The sequence below is a fragment of the Cryptosporidium ryanae genome, assembly GCF_009792415.1.
Source record: "Cryptosporidium ryanae isolate 45019 chromosome Unknown contig_43, whole genome shotgun sequence".
Lineage (NCBI taxonomy): Eukaryota > Apicomplexa > Conoidasida > Eucoccidiorida > Cryptosporidiidae > Cryptosporidium > Cryptosporidium ryanae.
This window is the reverse complement of record NW_027125526.1, coordinates 273,486-292,374: the sequence shown is the minus strand read 5'-3', so window position 1 is coordinate 292,374 and position 18,889 is coordinate 273,486. Positions and strand designations below refer to the sequence as shown.

Genomic DNA, 18,889 nt, shown 5'->3' with positions numbered 1-18,889 from the left:
TTTGTATATATTTATCTAGACTGACATACCTACGTTATTTGGATTTATTCAAGTATTGTGTTTTTAACTCAAAGGAGTTGAATATAGTCTTTATGGAGATTATTTTGGTTGGTGGTTATAAATTTAAGTATGTCTAAAAAAAGGAAGTATTATGTTAAAAACGACAATAAGCGTAAATCAGGGGCGTTAGATTTAAGGTATCTTGAGAAGGGTGTTTTAATGTCTGTCACTGTAGATAGTCGTTGTATGACAGCCTACAGAGAAATGGTAGAAATATTGACGAGCGATTTATTTAACGAAAACGACTGTTTAAGTTCAGCTGCAAATACTGGTTGTAAGTCAGAGCATGAAGGTCTGGAGCCTACTGGAAATATTGATAATTTTAGCAACAATAACGATATAGAGCTGAAAAACAATAAAAATTTAAGTATAGCAGAACAAATTGAGCTTGAGTCGCGTGCCGTATCAAAAGAGGCAGGTAGATTTGAGCTCATAGGTAACATTTCCACGTGCCTTTCAATAATCAAATTTAATGACAAAAAGGACGTACCTTCTTTGATGATTGAGAAATTAATGGAAAAGGTCCATGATGCCCATGTTAAAACCAGTAATTCAAACTCAGGTTGTGATGCAAGAATTTCAATGAATAAAGAAAAAAAAAATAGCTGTTCCAAAAAAGACAATTATGAATGTGGTTTTCCATACATTGCTCATAGTAATTTATTGTCATCCAGATTCATAAGTAGATTACTGCCACTGGACGCGATATGTTCAACGAAAGTGGCTGACATTAAAAAAATGGCTGTAAACTTCGTAAAATCACACTTTAAACATGCATACTGTGCAGAAAACTCTCTTAAAGATCTAAACTCTGACAATAAAACCGCAGATTTGTCCCTTCCTGTTGTATCCTGGGCGTGCTTTTTCTCTTCCAGATATAGTGGATCTAACATAATGAAGCATGAGATATACGACTTGTTTACAGAATTAATATGGGGTCCTGAAAACGACACTTATTATCATAACAGGAGAAAACTATACCCTGTTAATTTGGAAAAGCCAGAAAAAGCTGTTATTGTCGAAATTGTAAGGCATATATGTGGGATATCTATTTTAAGAAACTATAATAAGTACCTTAGGTACAATCTAAATAAGCTCTTAAATCAATAAATAATTTCCAAAACTATTCATACTGCTTTTCACAAAGGTGTGGCTTCTCATATAAGTCACATCTTTATTTATGTGTTAGTGTATTAGTTTCGCGAATGAATTTTTAATTTTGCACAAGTCATCAAGTTCTAATTCCTACTTTAAGAACAAAATAAATTTAAAGTGTATGCACACACAGACTTCATCTCACATTCCCGGTATTTGTCTGTTCTGATAAATTCGATCTTCCCTTCATTTCTTCTCGGTCTGAGACCGTAACTCCTTAGTGCTTTTAAAAAGAAAAAGAGCGGGAACGCGACCAATTAAAATATGGTATTCTGAGTAAATAAAACGACTAGGGCGACGGTTAAAATACTAGATAACATTAATAATAATAATCATTATTATTAATATTATTACTGTTATTTAAAATAGGGATGTATGGAATAGGATTGAAAAATGCCACCTAAAAATCAGAGCAAGCAGGAAAGATGTCAACAAAAGGCACTAGAAAGGCAAAAACAAAAAATTATTGAAGACAAGACCTTTGGTTTAAAAAATAAGAATAAAAGTAAGAGTGTACAGAAGTACATAAAGTCGGTTACATCCCAAATAAACAATTCAAAAGGCGGTCAGGCTAATCAGGAGTTGAGAGCAGCTCAGGCCAAAGAGGAGAAGAAAAAACAAGCTCAACAACAAGCCTTGTTGGCAGCACTATTTAAGGGTACGGAAAACATAAAGAAAGTGTCTACAGAGGATGCGAAAAGGGTTGATCCAACAACAATTAAGGCTGAGCAAAAAATAGACTTATATATAGATCAACGCGATCAGAAGCATAACTCAAGTTCTAAAAAAGCAGCACCGATAAACACTGAACCAGCAGTATTTAGCACTGATATTATATGTAAACACTTTTTATCGGCAGTTGAGAAGAAGCAATATGGTTGGTTTTGGGTGTGTCCTGAAGGAGGAGATGCATGTAAATATCGTCACTGTCTACCTAAAGGTTATGTAATTAAGGAAATTGAAAGTGACAACGATCTTAATTTAGGGGATGAGGAAGAAACACTGGAGGAGAGAATTGAAAGAGAAAGACTTGAACTACCTGGTCCCGGAACCCCCGTCACTTTTGAAACCTTTATGGAGTGGAAGAAAAAGAAGGAGAAAGAGGAGGAGGAGAAGGCCAAGGCAGAGGCCGCAAGATTAGGCAAGCAACAAATGTCTGGTCGTGATTTGTTTGTTTATGATCCATCTCTATTCGTCGATGATGAAGATGCTGCTTGTGGAGACACATACGAATTTGATCAAGATGTATTTTTGGATGATGATGAGCTTCCTGACGAAGCTTTATATATTAGAGATTCTGAACGTTTGAATTGCGGACAAGACGAATCTGAAATCAATGAGGAAGGCCAAGCCGAAACTGATGGTGAAAACGAATGTGGTAGTGAAGAATATAACACTAATGATAGCAATAACGAAAATCCTGAAAACAAGGTTAAAATAAATCACTCAGTTTTTCAAAATGAAATAGATTTTCCTGAATAACACCAAAAATAGAATAGACAATATACTTTTATTTATAACTGAATACAAATACCGTCTAATTTAGTTTTTGTCCTAGAAAGCTTTTACTTGACTTTTCTTTTTTATGTAAATAAAATAATTCGCGTTAAGATATGCAGTGATCCGTTCTTACTTACATTAATTAATTTAATGACACTCCCTGTATTACAACACGGAGTTTGTGTCACAAATTCCAAATCTAAGTCAGCGTTTATGGGATTTTTTGCACTAAAAGAACCATTGAAACATTAATGTCGGTTCTTCTTATGCATTAAAATAAAACATTTGTTTTACGATTGTAGTATGTTTTTAAATCTCAATATTCGCTCCCTGGTAAATGCAAACAAATATAAAACCGCGGGAATTCCGTATTTAGAATGTGTTTGAATATTATATACACAAAGTTGAATTTAAATACGTGTTTTTCACATAAATCCTTCAATGTATGCAGATTAAATATAGCTCTCTTCAGTGTGAATGTAAAAAGTAATGCTTATAAAAACGTCTAATGTGACGGTCTCTAAGGAAATTGGTTGTACAATTTGGCTTACCAGTATATACAAGCCTAAATATCATAATTATTAAAAATTAGGTGTCCAATTTTCAAGAAACCTCCCCAAATTAGGCATCCTCACAACTTGTGTTTTAAATACTCCTGTTTCAAATATTCAATTTCCTGTTGAATTTATTAAATCGTTTTTATGATTTTATCCAGATTGAATGTTACAGTGGTCTAACGTTCTCTTCCGGCCACTAGAAGAATTAGTGGTCATCTTTTATTGTTTACATTTATTGTTATTACTCAAATTTAGTACACCTGATATATTTTACTCACGAATTCCACATTCACCAAAAAGTTCTCTAATTTACAGTTAGACTAAAAATGCTGATAAATCTATGGTGTTCCGATAAAGAACGAATTCTTAGTTGTAATATTAAATAATGTCTCGTAAATCAAATACAACCATTTAAATTTCAAATTTTTCTTTTTTACATCCATTCTCCCGGAATTTGTTAATCTTTCTAAATTTCAAAAAAAAAATGTTTTTAGCACACAATATATATAGTACTTTAACAAAATTGTCGTCACAGTTTATCTGCTCTGTTACAGTAAAAACTAATTTTTATGGAACTTATTCTTGAGATTTTAAAAAATTCACTCCAAACTATATTTGCTACATTAACTTCATTTGTGCAGGTACTAGCAACTTTGGAAAGTAACAATGCTTGTCTGCGGTATATAAAGGACCTGTTCACAACAACCCAACATAAGAGTTTTAGCTCATCGCATGTACAAGTATTTAAAATCATGCGATATGCCCGCCTTCTAATATCATAGTTAACATCTATTTTGCCCTTTCTGTCATGCACACATGTTCTTTCTTACCTCGCTAAACGGTTACTTTTGTTTGCCGCAACCCAAAAAATACCACTAAATTCATACTGCTGAAATTCCCGCCCATTATATGTAAAATTAGACTGAATTTTGACCAAAATTGGGAATAAGTAATATAAATAGTCGACATGGACAAGTTAGAATTATGAAGAGCTGACTTTGAAGAAATGAAGTGTTAGCTTTCATAATGGAAAGTGCATCTCTAATACAAGGAAGTATAGCACGTTAAACTTGTAAACTAAAAGCTAGGTACACCACAAGCGACCCACAACTCACACTACTAAACCTCGAAATAGGCGATTCTGTTTTATAATATATTGATTTTGTGCAGGTATACTTTGCAGGTATTGTTTTGTACCTCTTCCTCGCGCACCTGACTGAATTAATGATTTCGTGCTGACAAGTGTTGTTTTTCTCGCTTGTATGCTAAAAAGGACCAAGGAGCGGTTCGAATAAAGAAATAATTTCACAAAATAGCAGAGAATAATATATTTAATTTAGATAACAAATATGTAATTTAGTTTTTGAACAATGATTAAGGGGTGAGGAAAACAAATATACCGTTCTTTATTTCTTTATAATAAAAAATACAATAAAGAAGGCAGGTATTTTCACTTGAGCATTGTTTTGTTAAAATAAAACCGGCTCAAATACTCAATACTACAAGGTATAATATTGCTTATTTTAAAAAGCAAATAACATACGTAACTTGGAGGTTTTAGCGGAGAAAATGGGTAAAAATGAGTGCAATGACGTAGTTTTGAGTGTTTATTCCCACATTGATGTTATATTTCAAGAAATGATTAGAATATCTAAAAAATTATCTAATTCGACAGACAATGACGTAAGTGGCTCTAGAAGTGTAGAAATGTCAAAAAACTTAGTAAGAGAGTTTTTCACGGTGTTGTTTGGACCTATTGAGGAACTAGAGAGCGGAATGAATAACTTTATTGCAGATTCAATAGATTTATTTGGAGAAGAGGGTACCTTCTTAACGAGTGTTATACTTGAGAATATGGATAACTTATCAAAAGAGTCCATTTGTTTAAAGAAGGATTACTTCGGGAGTGGACCAGTTTTAAATGAAGATATTTTTGAATTTGTGAATGGCTTATTTGATATAAAAAAACCAGAGGGATTAGCTTCTTCTATGATGAACAACATTGAAATAGAGGAGGAAATAAGAAACTATAACAATAACGGATCTAGGGGTGGTCCTAAAGTTGAGTACAGTAAAGACATAAACTACGAAAAAGTTTACATGTCTCCAAGTTTAATGCCTGATTCAATAAATAACGAGATTAAATCAAGATTGGTACCAGTAGCTTCACTAAATAGCATATTTAGGTCGGCATTCGGGAGCATAAAAAACTTTAACTATGTTCAGTCAAGAGTGTTTGAATCCGTGTATCTTTCAAATAGAAATGTTTTGGTTTCAGCACCAACGGGATCAGGGAAAACAAACATAGCATTGTTAGCTATACTGAGATCTTTGTACTACTACATGGGCATGAATGGACTTGAGCGATTGTCAAAAGAAAGTCCAGATGATAACTTTAATCCTGAATCCTTTACTCCACCTGATCCCAAAAAATTTAAAATAGTTTACCTGGCACCAATGAAATCACTTGTTTATGAGATATCTAAAAAATATAGAAAAAGCTTGAGAGAACTGAAAATAAATGTTATAGATATAACATCTGACGAATCAGTAACGAAGGAACAGATAGATAGTAATCATGTAATAGTAACAGTTCCTGAAAAATTTGATATACTAACAAGGTCAAATTCATTTAATAATTATACTGGAAATAACAATTTACTGGATATATTAGAATGCATAATAATAGATGAGATACATATGTTGGGAGATGATAGAGGACCTTCAGTGGAAGCGGTAGTCTCTAGAATATTATACAATATGGGAACAACGCAAAAAAAGATAAGAATAATAGGCTTATCTGCGACATTGCCTAATTGGGAGGATTTTTCTTCCTTTTTGAATGTGAACAAGGACGATTCTTACTTTTTCAACGAGTATTTTAGACCCACTCCTTTGGAAAAGACAATAATAGGTGTGTTCGAGAAACAAGTTCAAGATAATTCAAGGTCTATTAGGGAAGAAGCACACAATAATAGTAAGAATAATTGCGATGAGGAAAAGGTGAAGGGAACTAGAGACGTTAAAAACCACAAGAAATTCTTAAAAAACAAAAATTTAAACTCCAATTATTGCTATAAAAATGAGGATTTTACCTCTGTAGATAACTTTAAAATGGACGAATCGACGATTTGCAGTTTATCTGAAATGTACAATCATATAGTGTTTGAAATAGTATCAGACTGCATTAGGAAAAACGAGCAGGTAATAGTTTTTGTGCACTCTAGAAATGATACTCTACTGACAGCAAGATATATTGAAAGTCGTTTGAATTGCTTGAGGAACAATGAATCTCACTCCTACTCCATTTCGAAGTGCAAATCAAATCATAGCACCAAAGCAAACAGTGATAGTGGTTTTATTAAAAACGAAATACCAGACAGTTCATTCAAACACTATTTGAGAATGCTGAAGGAGAGCCACAATTCTGAAATAAGGAGGCTTCTCGAAGTTGGTCTGGGAATACACCATGCAGGCTTGCTGTTGGATCAGCGAAAACTATCAGAGTCGCTTTTTATGAATGGGAACATAAGAGTACTTGTTTCAACAGCAACACTTGCTTGGGGAGTAAACCTCCCGGCCAGGCACGTTATAATAAAGGGAACAAATGTTTATGATAACAAAAAAGGTCAATTTAAGGACTTAGGAGTTTTGGACATACTTCAAATATTTGGAAGAGCAGGTAGACCACAATACGAAAAATTGGGATCCGCTTATTTAATTACAACAAGTAATAAAGTAAGGAGTTACTTAAGAAGATTAATGATTCAGTCTCCTATAGAGTCTCAATTGCTAAAAGATTCAAATTTATGTAATTTGCTGAACTCTGAGATATCTAGAGGGTCAATATTGAATGTAAATGAAGCATTTAAGTGGTTACAATATACATTTTTAGTGGCAAGGGCTAAAATATCTCCAATTAACTACGGAATTACAGCAGATGAGCTTGAAAAAGATAAAAACTTGATTAGTTATAGTTTTTCCCTCGTTAGGTCATCACTGTCTCAATTATACCAATCAAGATTAATTAAATACAACGATTTGAAAGACGATGTAAGTCCAACAAACTACGGAAGACTGGCGTCTAAATACTACATAGATTTCAACACGGCAAACATGTTCAGGAAAAGACTCGAAGAGAGCAATGAGGTTGACGAGAGCGAATTTAGAAATAATAAACTGAAAAGCGACTTTGATATATTAGAAATGATAGGTGAGGCCAGTGAATTTTCCGGGATGAGCGTTAGAGAGGAAGAAGTGAATGAATTGGAGGAACTTTCTAGAGATCCTTTATTATCTGCTGTAATATCAAAAAACAAGGATATTAATTTGGATAAAACAAGTACAAAAATTGCAATTTTGCTAATAACATACGCATTAAGAGTAGATATCAAAACACCTACATTAATAATGGACAGAATATATATATCGCAAAACGGAATTAGAATACTCAGATATATATTTGAGTTAATACAGCTAATGGGCTTTGGAATTTCGGAGAGAATACATAGAATACTAGAGTGGTCCAAAATGCTTGAATATAGGATTTTTTACACACACTCAATGCTCAGACACTTTGTTTACCACAATTGTCTAAATAAAACGTTTTATCCAGGCGAGAGTCACAATAATAATAATCATGTTTTCAGAGGTTCCCTTAAACTAAATTCGGTTGTCAAATTGGAAAAATACTATTCAACTTGGGACTTAACTAAGGATTTATCTTTTGTTGAATTAAAAGGAATTGTGTACTCTGACGCGTCTAAGATATTTGATCATATTAGTTACGTTCCTTACATCTCATTTAAGGAGGCGTTTTTGTCCCCAATTACCAATAAAGTCGGAAAACTTGGGGTTAAGCTTTTCCCAAATTGGAAATGGACTGAAAAATGGAATGGTGATAAGGAAAGATTTTACATATGGGTATCAAATCCAAACAATGGAGCATTGCTTTACTCACAAGTAATTCAAGTAACCAGGAACAACATCAACAAAGTAATGTTTATATCAGAGCTGATTCCGATTCCAGACGAGGACATTCCTTATTATTTAAATATAAACTTGGTTTCAGACAAATGGGTAGGTCTGGAATACTCCTCTGAGGTAAATCTCCGTTCTTCACTAGAGGCCTTTTCTGCAGCAAATAGAGTAAAAGAGGACTTTCTTACTTTTGAAAACCCAGTTTCTAAGGACAACAATTCTCTAAGTTTGTCGTATGTCCCAGATGTAACTAAACTGTTGAAGGTAACTCCAATACCAGTTTCATCACTAATGAACAGCAATATTGAGAATTACTATAGAAAAAAGGGTGTATATTATTTAAACCCAATACAATCTCAGCTCTTTCACGTTTTGTTTCACACAAACGAGAATGTGTTTTTAGGTGCTCCTACAGGTTCTGGAAAGACAATGATTGCTGAAATTGCCATTTTTAAAATAATAAACAAACATCTGGACTCTTTTTTAACATATAAAGCTGTATCGCCTTCAGAAATTAGAATTCCTAAAGTAGTCTATATAGCTCCCCTGAAATCTCTAGCGAAGGAAAGATTTACCGAGTGGAAAAAGGTATTTATGGAAATGTTTCAATTAAAAGTAGTTTTGCTTACTGGAAATTCAAAGCATTCTTTGGGTGAACTGACTGACGCATTTTTAATCGTAACCACTCCAGAAAAGTGGGAAAGCGTTACCAGAAGGTGGTTCTCCGATTCAAGGCACTTCGTTAGAGAAGTAAAACTGGTCATATTTGACGAAGTTCATTTAATAGGACAAGATCAAAGAGGGCATGTAATGGAAGCATTAATATGTAAAATTAAATACATATCAAAATTTATTTCAAAAAATGACAAAAACAATTCAATAAGAACAATCTCGCTCTCCACACCACTTTTGAATTCAAAAGAGCTTTCTTCTTGGTTGGAGGTGGGACCTTCTGGTTACTATAACTTTTCGCCATCAATAAGACCGGTTCCCTGCACTGTGTACATATCTGGTTTTCAAGAGAAAAACTACTGTCCCAGAATGAGTACTATGAACAAACCAATATACAACAAAATACTTCAGTATTCTCCAAAAAAGCCTGTTATTATATTTGTGGCATCTCGAAGACAAACAAGAGAGACAGCATTATCTCTGTCTCGTTTATGTTTTTGCGACGGTGATCCATATAAATTTTTAAATAACACAAACTACAATAACGGGTTTGATATTGAGGATTATAAAAGAAAAATAAGATCGGTTAATGACAAATCACTTAGAAACACATTAGAGTATGGTATTGGAATTCACCACGCCGGACTAGTTGACTCTGACAGGGAAATCGTCGAGAACCTATTTTTGAGTGGCGAGATTCAAATAGTGGTTGCGACTTCAACACTCGCCTGGGGAGTAAATTTTCCTGCTCATCTTTCAATTATTAAGGGAACTGAGTACTATGACGGTAGACTTTCCCAGTATATTGATTATCCAGTTACAGACGTTTTGCAAATGATTGGAAGAGCTGGAAGACCGCAATTTGACTCAATATGCACTGCCTGTATATTAACTTTGGATTCAAAAAAGCAGTTTTACAAAAGATTTTTGTACGATTCTCTTCCTTTGGAATCTTGCTACAATGCTTGCACCCTAGTTGAAATAATGAATGCCGAAGTGGCCTCTCATTCGGTATTAACCATGATTGACGCTCTTTGTCTTCTTTCAAACTCCTTTTATTTGAGAAGAGTCATATCAAATCCTGCCTACTACAATCCTAATATATTTCAGGACGAGAACATAATAAATTCCTCTTCCTTTACAAACCAAACAATTGTTTCCATTTTGGAGAAACTTATTAAGGAGGTTGTTGAGACTTTAGTTGAACTTGGATGTGTAGTTGTCTCGGTTGCGGAAAGGGAATGCAAGGAGTTTGTCACGTCTTTAAACAACTCTTCTTCCTGTCTGTTCCCACGTGCTGAAAGAAGATGGAGTACTTTGTACTCCAAGTCAAGGTTTAGGTTAAACGAATTCTCAAAAAGCGATTTTGAGCTTAGAGAAACAGAAAAACAAACAAATTACGACAAAAGTGCGTACATTGAGTTAAACAGAAAACTGGAAAAGTCTAAATTAGAATTCAAATTCAAATCAGAACACGAATACAAATCCGAATTCGGGTTGCCTTTGTGTTTAAACCCAACAGTTATAGGTCAGATAGCGTCATTTTTTTACGTTAAATGTTCTACTGTGTCTAAAATGAATGATTTTCTAAAGAAAAAAAGAGAGATAAAAAATGAAAACGGAAATAGAGTGGTATCTAGGGTCTCTTGGGTAGAAGTACTGGCCATCCTCTCTCTATCTGTGGAATTTGAACAGCATCCCGTAAGACACAACGAAGACATTATATGTAGTAAGATGTTAAATAAATGTCCATTTGGTAAGCTTCCTTGTGAACAAATGTCAAGTCCTCACCAAAAGGTTTTTATTCTTCTTCAATGCTACTTGTTATCAATCCCTGTTCCTATAGTTGACTTTGTTAATGATATTAACTTAATAATTGAGCAGGCACCAAGAATACTTCACTCTTTTATATACTTGAACAAATTTGGGAACCATTGTTCTGCATCTGCTTTCAATTCAACAATATTGGTACTTGAATTTCTGGAACAGAAATTAAATCCGTTCGTTACGCCTTTTTACCAATTACCTGGGTATGAATGCATTAAAAATAGCATATTAAACAAAGATATAGACTCCATTTATGAATTTATTCAAAAGGTTAGGATTACAAAAGAATTTATTATTAAAAAACACTTATTTGATGGTTTAAACAGCGAGTTGTTTGATAAAACTATAAACTTCATTAAAGGAGTTCCTTTATTTAATATTTTTGCAAAATTCAGTGAGCAATATGTGAACGCCTTTAATATGCTGGTTGTAAGCATTTACGCATTTACTTTAAATACTGAAAAAGTATTTCCCTCTAAATGGTTTAACAATCAATGGATTGTATTGGAGGAGGTAAACACAGATACAATTATATACTCTGATAAATTAAGCAAAAACAAGTTTAAACTCAATAGTCTTGGTGATTTACCGAATTTTAAAGCAATGAGCTTCGAAACCACAATAAATATAAAAAACCTTGATTATAAATTCTGCAAATTTAAGGCGTCTATTGTATCAGAAAAATATGTTGGAGTAAACGTATCTTGTTTTTTGTAGTATTAAACAAGAACAAGTGTTTGAACAATAATAAACATATTCTATTTACATATTTAGACACCAAAATGAAAATCTCTAATATATGCAGTAGCCCTTATTCTTGAACATTTTGCCTTATATCGCGAATAACAACTAATAATTAAAATTTAATTTCTCAAGAAACCTATATATTTAACTCACTAATTGCGAAATTGCTTTTTTTTAATTTGAATTTATTTAAAATCAGAGAAACTTTCTATTAGTTTTTTTTTTTTAATTGCTCTGCTTGTAATAAATTACTATCGCAAACAAAAAACATAATTATAAGTTAGAGAGAAAAGTAAATAAAAGATCTAGTTTTAAAACTTATCGCGTAACATATATTTCTAATAAAACAAATCCAATAATTTTATTGATTTATTTCTACATCTTCTTCATTACACAACCCCAAATCACATATGTCGTCATGTAATTCAAGAAATTCAGAATTGGTGTTGGTGTTTTCATTGCTGTGATAATTGTTAAATTTCTCATCACGAGTGGAAGATATCCTTTCGGCAATCTTATCCAATTGCTTAATCGAATAACAACCATTTAAAGCCGATAAACTTTCAGCTGTATTTTTTTCGTCAAATAAAACTGTTGGAAGACTTATCTTGAACTTCTCAATTAATTTTTCGAAAGTAATATAGGCAGAGGCCTTAAAAGCATCCCAAATACCGAACTCTCTTTCGTCAATAAGCCTATTCTTAATACTGTATTCATTTTCATCATAAAGTGTACTGTTAAATAATTCAGTGCTTTTATAAATAGCTTTTTCGTCTTTATTACTCCCATTTAAATCATCAAAAATACACTTTTTAAGCTCATCAAGTAATAAATCAATGAATTTATCACACTTTTCTGTTTTATTACTAGTCTCAGAGTTTGAAAGTGCAAAGGAATTCTCAATATCATTACAAAATTCTGAGTTATATATCAACGGCTTGCTTACAAATATACATGCAGAATTTACGGAAAACCTCTCGTTTTTGAATTCAAAGTAATTTAATATGTGACCAAATAAATAATTACACCTATTTTTTATTACATGTGGATTAATGTGATCAAGTATTCTGCAAAATAGTTGATATTCTTGTTTTTTACTTATAGGTATACTACCACATAACCAGTCGTCTATCAATCCATCTAATACTAATTTAGGATCCTCGCAATATTCATCCTCAGCAGCTTTTTTATAGTCAGATATAGTTATCAAAACAATCTCTTCAAACTCGTCTTTAGACATTTCTTTATTACAAATATTCTTTATTTCTTTAATACTAGATTTTAAAATATCCTTCCAGTTTTTCTCGTCAGTAACTATCGAGAATGTATTCCAACCACAATTCTCTCTCGTTGAATTATAAAAGTCCCATGAAATTGAAGTCGTGTTTTTTATACAATTGTCCATGTTGCTAAGCAACTTTGAGTGTATTAAGTTTGAGATAATTGTATCAACAGCATTGTAAAATATCTCGCCCTCATCCAATAAAGGGCATATATCTAATTTGGTACCTATAGAAATTGATATTTGTTCTATAGATTCATGTTGGTACAACAACTCCCTTTTGAAATTCGAATCTTTATTTGGCAAATTTTTTTGGTTTTTTAAACTCATTCTGTCAACTATCGCCTTGTATCCTATTCTATTATTAACAGAAAATATATTATACTTATTATCGTGTTCTATATTTGAACTTTTTTCACTTGAATCGACATTATCTTTACTATTCAATTCTAAAATTAATGTGGATAAATGTGTAGTAAGCAATTTATTAGATGTAGGTATATCTCCTACTATAAACAAACACATATTGCTTGGAATATACCATTTCTGCAGAAATTTTAGCATACTTGATATTGTGAAACCCTCTACTGTTGAATATTCACCTATAGGCCATCTTTTTGGAAGTATTGTATTCCCATGAAATTGCGAAAATATTTTTTTTTCTATTATATTAGCAACGGAATCCTTTGTTTCCTTTATATTGTTTAGCGTTTTGCTTTTCGTAGATTCAATTTTACCTAAAAATGAATCTGACGATAATATTAAGTTACTTTGAAATTTATATACACTTTCCAAGAACTTTCCCAATACATCAAAAAACATTTCCCTTTTCTTTGGATCATCCATTGAATCGTTGTTTAACTCATTCATTATATTGTGAATAGTACAGTGAAAGTCTGTAGAGGAGGTTATGTTTAAAATATGTTCCGAACGAATATCTGAAAGTTTATCGTTCAATTCACTAAGCATCAAATTTTGTATAAAATTCGCCAATCCCCTTTCTTTATCATCCTCATGAATACTACCGACATTTATCACTAAACTTAAAAAAAATGTATTTTTAACTGCTTCACTATTGAATATACAGTAGTCGAGTCCATCACTTAATTTTCCATATAATATATCTGATCTATGTACTAATGGCCTTTTAGATAATACTTGAGCTATTAATTCAAAATCATCATTTTCCGAATACATTATGTCTTGTTTGAAAAAAATTATATATTCTTCACACTAATTACTGTTGTAATCTTATCTTCTTTAATGCACTAAATTTATTTATATCTTCTTATTTAAATTTTCGAGGCACTGCTCTCTATTTTGAATTATAATGCATTTAATATTGAGATTCACACAAAATTATAACAATTTACTATAATGAACAACTAATTGCTCCTACTTAAACCTTTAAAGTGTAACAAATCGACTAACCTCACCTATAATCCTCAAAAATATATCTATATGCCTGTTGTTAATGTTGCTAACTCAAAATATGTACTTACTTTGCCTTATTCCTTCCTTATATATACATACACTTCACCTTTTATTCTAGTCTTAATGATTTATTATTTTGAATTTTTTCCTTGCTATTTCTGCCACTATTTTTGCTTCTGTTTTAGAGCGAAATACATGTAATACACTAATCTAAAAGCGCGCGCGCCTGCAATGTGCCGCGTTGATGTGGGGTTTGAATTTGCATGCATAATAACCGGTACAGGACAAAAAAATTAATAACCTAACCGATAATAAAAATTAAGATAAATAAACCATCAAATAATTTAATTCAAATAATATAAACAATCCTATTATATATATAAGTGACTTATATAAGATTAAGCTTTATTTTATGTTTATTTATCATTAAATACAGAGCCTAACTCTTTCTTTATGCATAAAGGGGTTTAATGATGAACAATGCAAGATTATATGGATTTAGAAACAGTAGTTAATGATAATGATAGAAATGGTGGGAAAGATAAAAATAAAAATGTGAGCACCGTAAAAGGATATATTAGAGAGTTGCTAATAGATAACTTCAAGAGTTATAAAGGAAAGCATATAATAGGCCCATTTTCGGAAAACCTAACATGTATAGTCGGTCCAAATGGTTCAGGAAAATCGAATTTAATGGACGCACTTTCTTTTGCACTCGGTTTATCTTCAAATGACATGAGAAGTACAAATTTGAAGGAATTAATTTATCGTCCGGAACAAGAGGATAGTACACAAATAAGCAACGACAAAAGTCAAAATAGTAGTAATATGGATATAGTAAATTGTTCGAATAGCAATATTCAAACGGAGGATAGTTCAAAAATAGAGAGGAATGCGGAGGTTTCGATATTATTTGTGCCATATGATAGTGATATTGAAGTAAAATTCTGCAGAAGAATATTATCCTCAGGAACGTCTAGATATATGATAAATGAGGATGTTGTATCACAGGATGCATACTTTAAAAGACTGGCGGATTTCAATGTGTTGATTAAGGCCAGAAATTTTCTAGTCTTTCAAGGTGATGTTGAAGATGTAGCTCAAAGAGCGCCTAGGGAATTGACTAGTTTATTTGAGAAAATATCAGGAAGTGACACCTATACAGAAGAATATGATCGTCTTTCAAATGAACAATGTGTAAATCAGATAATATCCCATAATAGTTTTAATAGGAGAAAGTTGCTGGAAGCGGAGAAGAGGGAATTACAAAAACAGGTTGAGGAGGTAAATGAGTATGAGGGTTTATTAGAACAAAAAATGAAAATACAGACGGAAGATATACTTTTTAAACTGTACTGTAATGAGGTTTTAGGTGGAAAATTATTTGAGGAAAGAAATAAAATAGATGAGAAGATAAAACTGACGAATGACAATATTGAATCACAGAAAAAGAAAATAAAGGAAGATGAGTCAAGATTAGCAAAAGATAACCTTGATTTTAAAAAGTTAAATAGTGAATTAGAAAATTTGGAACAAGAAGAAATAACAAGTAAAAACCTAAAGTTAAAATTAGAAAAAAATAATAAGGACTATATAATTGAGATAAGAAAACAAAATAAACAAAAAGAGTTAATATTAATGAACATAAGTAAAAATGAAAAATTACTCAATGAATATATGTCACAAATGGAAATGATAAAAAAAGAACTAAATGAAATATGTAATTCTTCTGACTCATCAGAATTTTTGAAAGCCATCTCTTCTGACATTCAAGAATACATAGAGTGTAAAAAGAAAGCAGATATGGCTTCTTCTGAGTTAAGAGAAAAATTAGTTCAAATAGAAAGGGAACAAAAAAACAAGTATAGTATAATAGAAATAATAGAAAAAGAAAAAATTGAAATACAAAATCAGATAACTTCAATAAAAGCTATATTGGAAAGTATGAATGAAAAGTTGAGTGAACAAGAGGAAAAGTTAAAAATAACAATTGAGAGTGAATCATCGTTGAATGCTGAATTCAACAATATAGAAAAAGAATTTAACGGGATAGGTGTTAAAGTTGCTTCTTTAGTAAAAGAGAGAAATAAATACAATGATGATATAAAGAGTATAGACGCTAAAAATAACGAGGTGAAAAATGAATTAAATTCAAGAAAGTTAATAGAAGATTTAAGAAATTCAATAAACAACAGTTCAAATATTAACTCTGAGTGTTATCACGTATATGGTAGATTGTCAGATTTGTGTCATTCAAACAACAAACAATTCTCGACTGCAATAGACTCAGCATTAGGTAAATATAATGAATATATAGTAGTAAGTACATGGCAAACTGCTAAAGAATGTATTAATTGGCTTAAGAGCAATAAAAAACAGCCAATGAATTTTATACCATTGAATTCAATAATAAGAAAAAGCAATCATGAGTACGATACAAAACTAAGGTCATTATGCGCAGGAAACAAATCGGTAAGGTCGTTAGCAAAAGATAATATACATGTTTCTGACGATGGAATCCTTCCTGCATTAGATTTTTGTTTAAATGGTATAATAATTACACATGACTTAGAAGATGCTAAAAAAATATTCTACATCGAGGCTCCAAAATTGAATATAAAACCAAAAGTTATAACATTGGATGGTGAAAAAATACTTAAAAATGGTAGTTTTTCTATGGATTCAATGAATATTAGAGCGAATTCAAAATCATTCGCAAAGGAATATGCTAATTTAAATTCTAAAATAGAAATTTTAAATGAAAAAATATCAAATCTGGAGGAAATAGAATCCGATGGTAGTAGAAAACTTTCAAGATTAAGGGACAATTTAAAAAGAATTGAATTGGATAAAAAAGCAATAAATACCAAAATGAATATTTATAATAATAATATAAATGAAAAATTGAAATTATTAGAGCTACTTGAAAAAAAGTTAAAAGAAAAAGATGATGAATTGAGCAACGAAACATTAATTTTAAATTCACTAAACAATGAGATTGAGAAAGCAAAAATTGCAATAAATGAATCGGACGTTAAACACTTTGAAAAATTATCTAAGAAACTTAACATTGAAGATATTAGTTTATTAGAGCAAGAATCAAGAAGAAAGCATGACGAATTATTACAAAAAAAGAATAAATTGTCAAGTAGACTAAATATAATACAAGAAGAATACGATTGTATATTAAAAAAAGATAAGTCAATGAGGGAGAAATTAGATGAAAAAGAGGGTGAACTTGATAAATACCAAAAATTAATAAATGAAGGTAACAATGAAATTGAATTAATTAATAATGAATTTAAAAAAATAGAAAATAAGATCAAAGATTTAAAACAGTCCTTAAAATCGATAAACGAGTTTAAAAATGAGTATCAAAAGGATATGGATAAGAAAAAGAGAGGACTAATGGATTTACAGGAATCACTATCCGGTTTAACTATAGAAAAAACTAACAAAAGCAATGATTTAGAAGTACTAAATAACGAGTTAATATCATTATTAAAGTCAATAGTGTTTGATAACATTAAGGTTCCGTTGTTATCTGGGGGATATGACGACATTAAAAGATACTGGGAATATTTTGAATCAACTAATAATAAAAACGTTAAAGACACAAATGAACTAGAAGAACCACCATTAATACAAATAGATTATGGGGATCTCACAAATAAACAAAAATCGTACTCAGATTCAGAGGAAAAAATCAAAAATGAAATAGCACGTTTGTCCAAATTAATAAATGATATTACAGATAAAATAGAATCTTTAAGCCCTAATATGAAATCAAAAGAAAGAATAAAAGAAGTAGACGCTCAACTAACTGCATTATTAGAAGATCAAAGAGAAATAAGGAAAAAATCAATGGAAATTGATAGATCATTTAAGGATTTAAGAAAAAAAAGAACTCAGGTATTTATGAAATGTTTCGAGGCTGTAAAAGAAGCAGTAAGTGATTTTTATTCACAATTAACATGTGAGGATGGCAATATAGGAGGGCAAGCATTCTTGGACTTAGATGACACAAACTTAGAAGAACCGTTTGCTTGTGGTATTATATTCCACGCCATGCCTCCATCTAAAAGATTTCGTGATATACAACAATTAAGTGGTGGTGAGAAAACAATGGCAGCACTAGCACTGCTGTTTGCAATGCAAAGCTATCATCCATCGCCATTCTTTGTATTAGATGAAGTAGACGCAGCTCTTGATCCAAAAAATGTACAATCTATTGCAAGATTCTTAAAAGAAGCATCTTTTCAATCAATTGTTATTTCTCTTAAAGACAGATTCTTTTCTCAAGCAGATACATTAATTGGTGTATATAAGGACAAAGAAATTCACACAAGTGCTATTATGACTTTGGATCTAACAAGATATTCATCTAATAAGGGAGGGAGAAACAGCCTTTCAAACAAAGAAAATAACGCAATTAATTACGCAATTTCTTCTAGAAGTATTGATTATGATATTTTTGATCAAACATCTAGTAATGGAGATAAGGATTCAGCGTTAAGAAAAAATACACCAACTATAAGTGTTAACGATAATATTAATAATAATAATAATAATAGTAACAGAAGTCGCGAGTTCGAAATCATTTAATCTTTCATTCACGCATTTAATTTAGGCACTTAATTTGTACTTCAAGTAATAGTTCTACATAATTAGAGTTATT

The 18,889-nt window shown here is 31.4% G+C and overlaps 5 protein-coding genes across 5 annotated transcripts; 4 read left to right on the top strand and 1 right to left on the bottom strand.

Annotated features, from left to right (window-relative positions):
* Positions 1 to 129: 129 nt before the first annotated feature.
* FG386_002482 (uncharacterized protein) lies at positions 130 to 1,170 on the top strand (the record flags this gene model as incomplete). Its single annotated transcript, XM_067341844.1, has 1 exon — positions 130 to 1,170. The coding sequence occupies one exon, from the start codon at positions 130 to 132 to the stop codon at positions 1,168 to 1,170; it is 1,041 nt and encodes a 346-aa protein (XP_067197952.1).
* A 438-nt stretch (positions 1,171 to 1,608) lies between these two features.
* On the top strand, positions 1,609 to 2,697 carry FG386_002481 (uncharacterized protein; the record flags this gene model as incomplete). Its single annotated transcript, XM_067341843.1, has 1 exon — positions 1,609 to 2,697. The coding sequence occupies one exon, from the start codon at positions 1,609 to 1,611 to the stop codon at positions 2,695 to 2,697; it is 1,089 nt and encodes a 362-aa protein (XP_067197951.1).
* A 2,144-nt stretch (positions 2,698 to 4,841) lies between these two features.
* On the top strand, positions 4,842 to 11,468 carry FG386_002480 (U5 small nuclear ribonucleoprotein 200kDA helicase; the record flags this gene model as incomplete). The annotated part of the gene is made up of 1 exon (XM_067341842.1): positions 4,842 to 11,468. One exon carries the CDS (start codon positions 4,842 to 4,844, stop codon positions 11,466 to 11,468), a length of 6,627 nt encoding a protein of 2,208 aa, XP_067197950.1.
* Positions 11,469 to 11,856: 388 nt separating this feature from the next.
* On the bottom strand, positions 11,857 to 13,974 carry FG386_002479 (uncharacterized protein; the record flags this gene model as incomplete). The annotated part of the gene is made up of 1 exon (XM_067341841.1): positions 11,857 to 13,974. The coding sequence occupies one exon, from the start codon at positions 13,972 to 13,974 to the stop codon at positions 11,857 to 11,859; it is 2,118 nt and encodes a 705-aa protein (XP_067197949.1).
* A 717-nt stretch (positions 13,975 to 14,691) lies between these two features.
* FG386_002478 (uncharacterized protein) lies at positions 14,692 to 18,816 on the top strand (the record flags this gene model as incomplete). The annotated part of the gene is made up of 1 exon (XM_067341840.1): positions 14,692 to 18,816. The coding sequence occupies one exon, from the start codon at positions 14,692 to 14,694 to the stop codon at positions 18,814 to 18,816; it is 4,125 nt and encodes a 1,374-aa protein (XP_067197948.1).
* Positions 18,817 to 18,889: the final 73 nt, after the last annotated feature.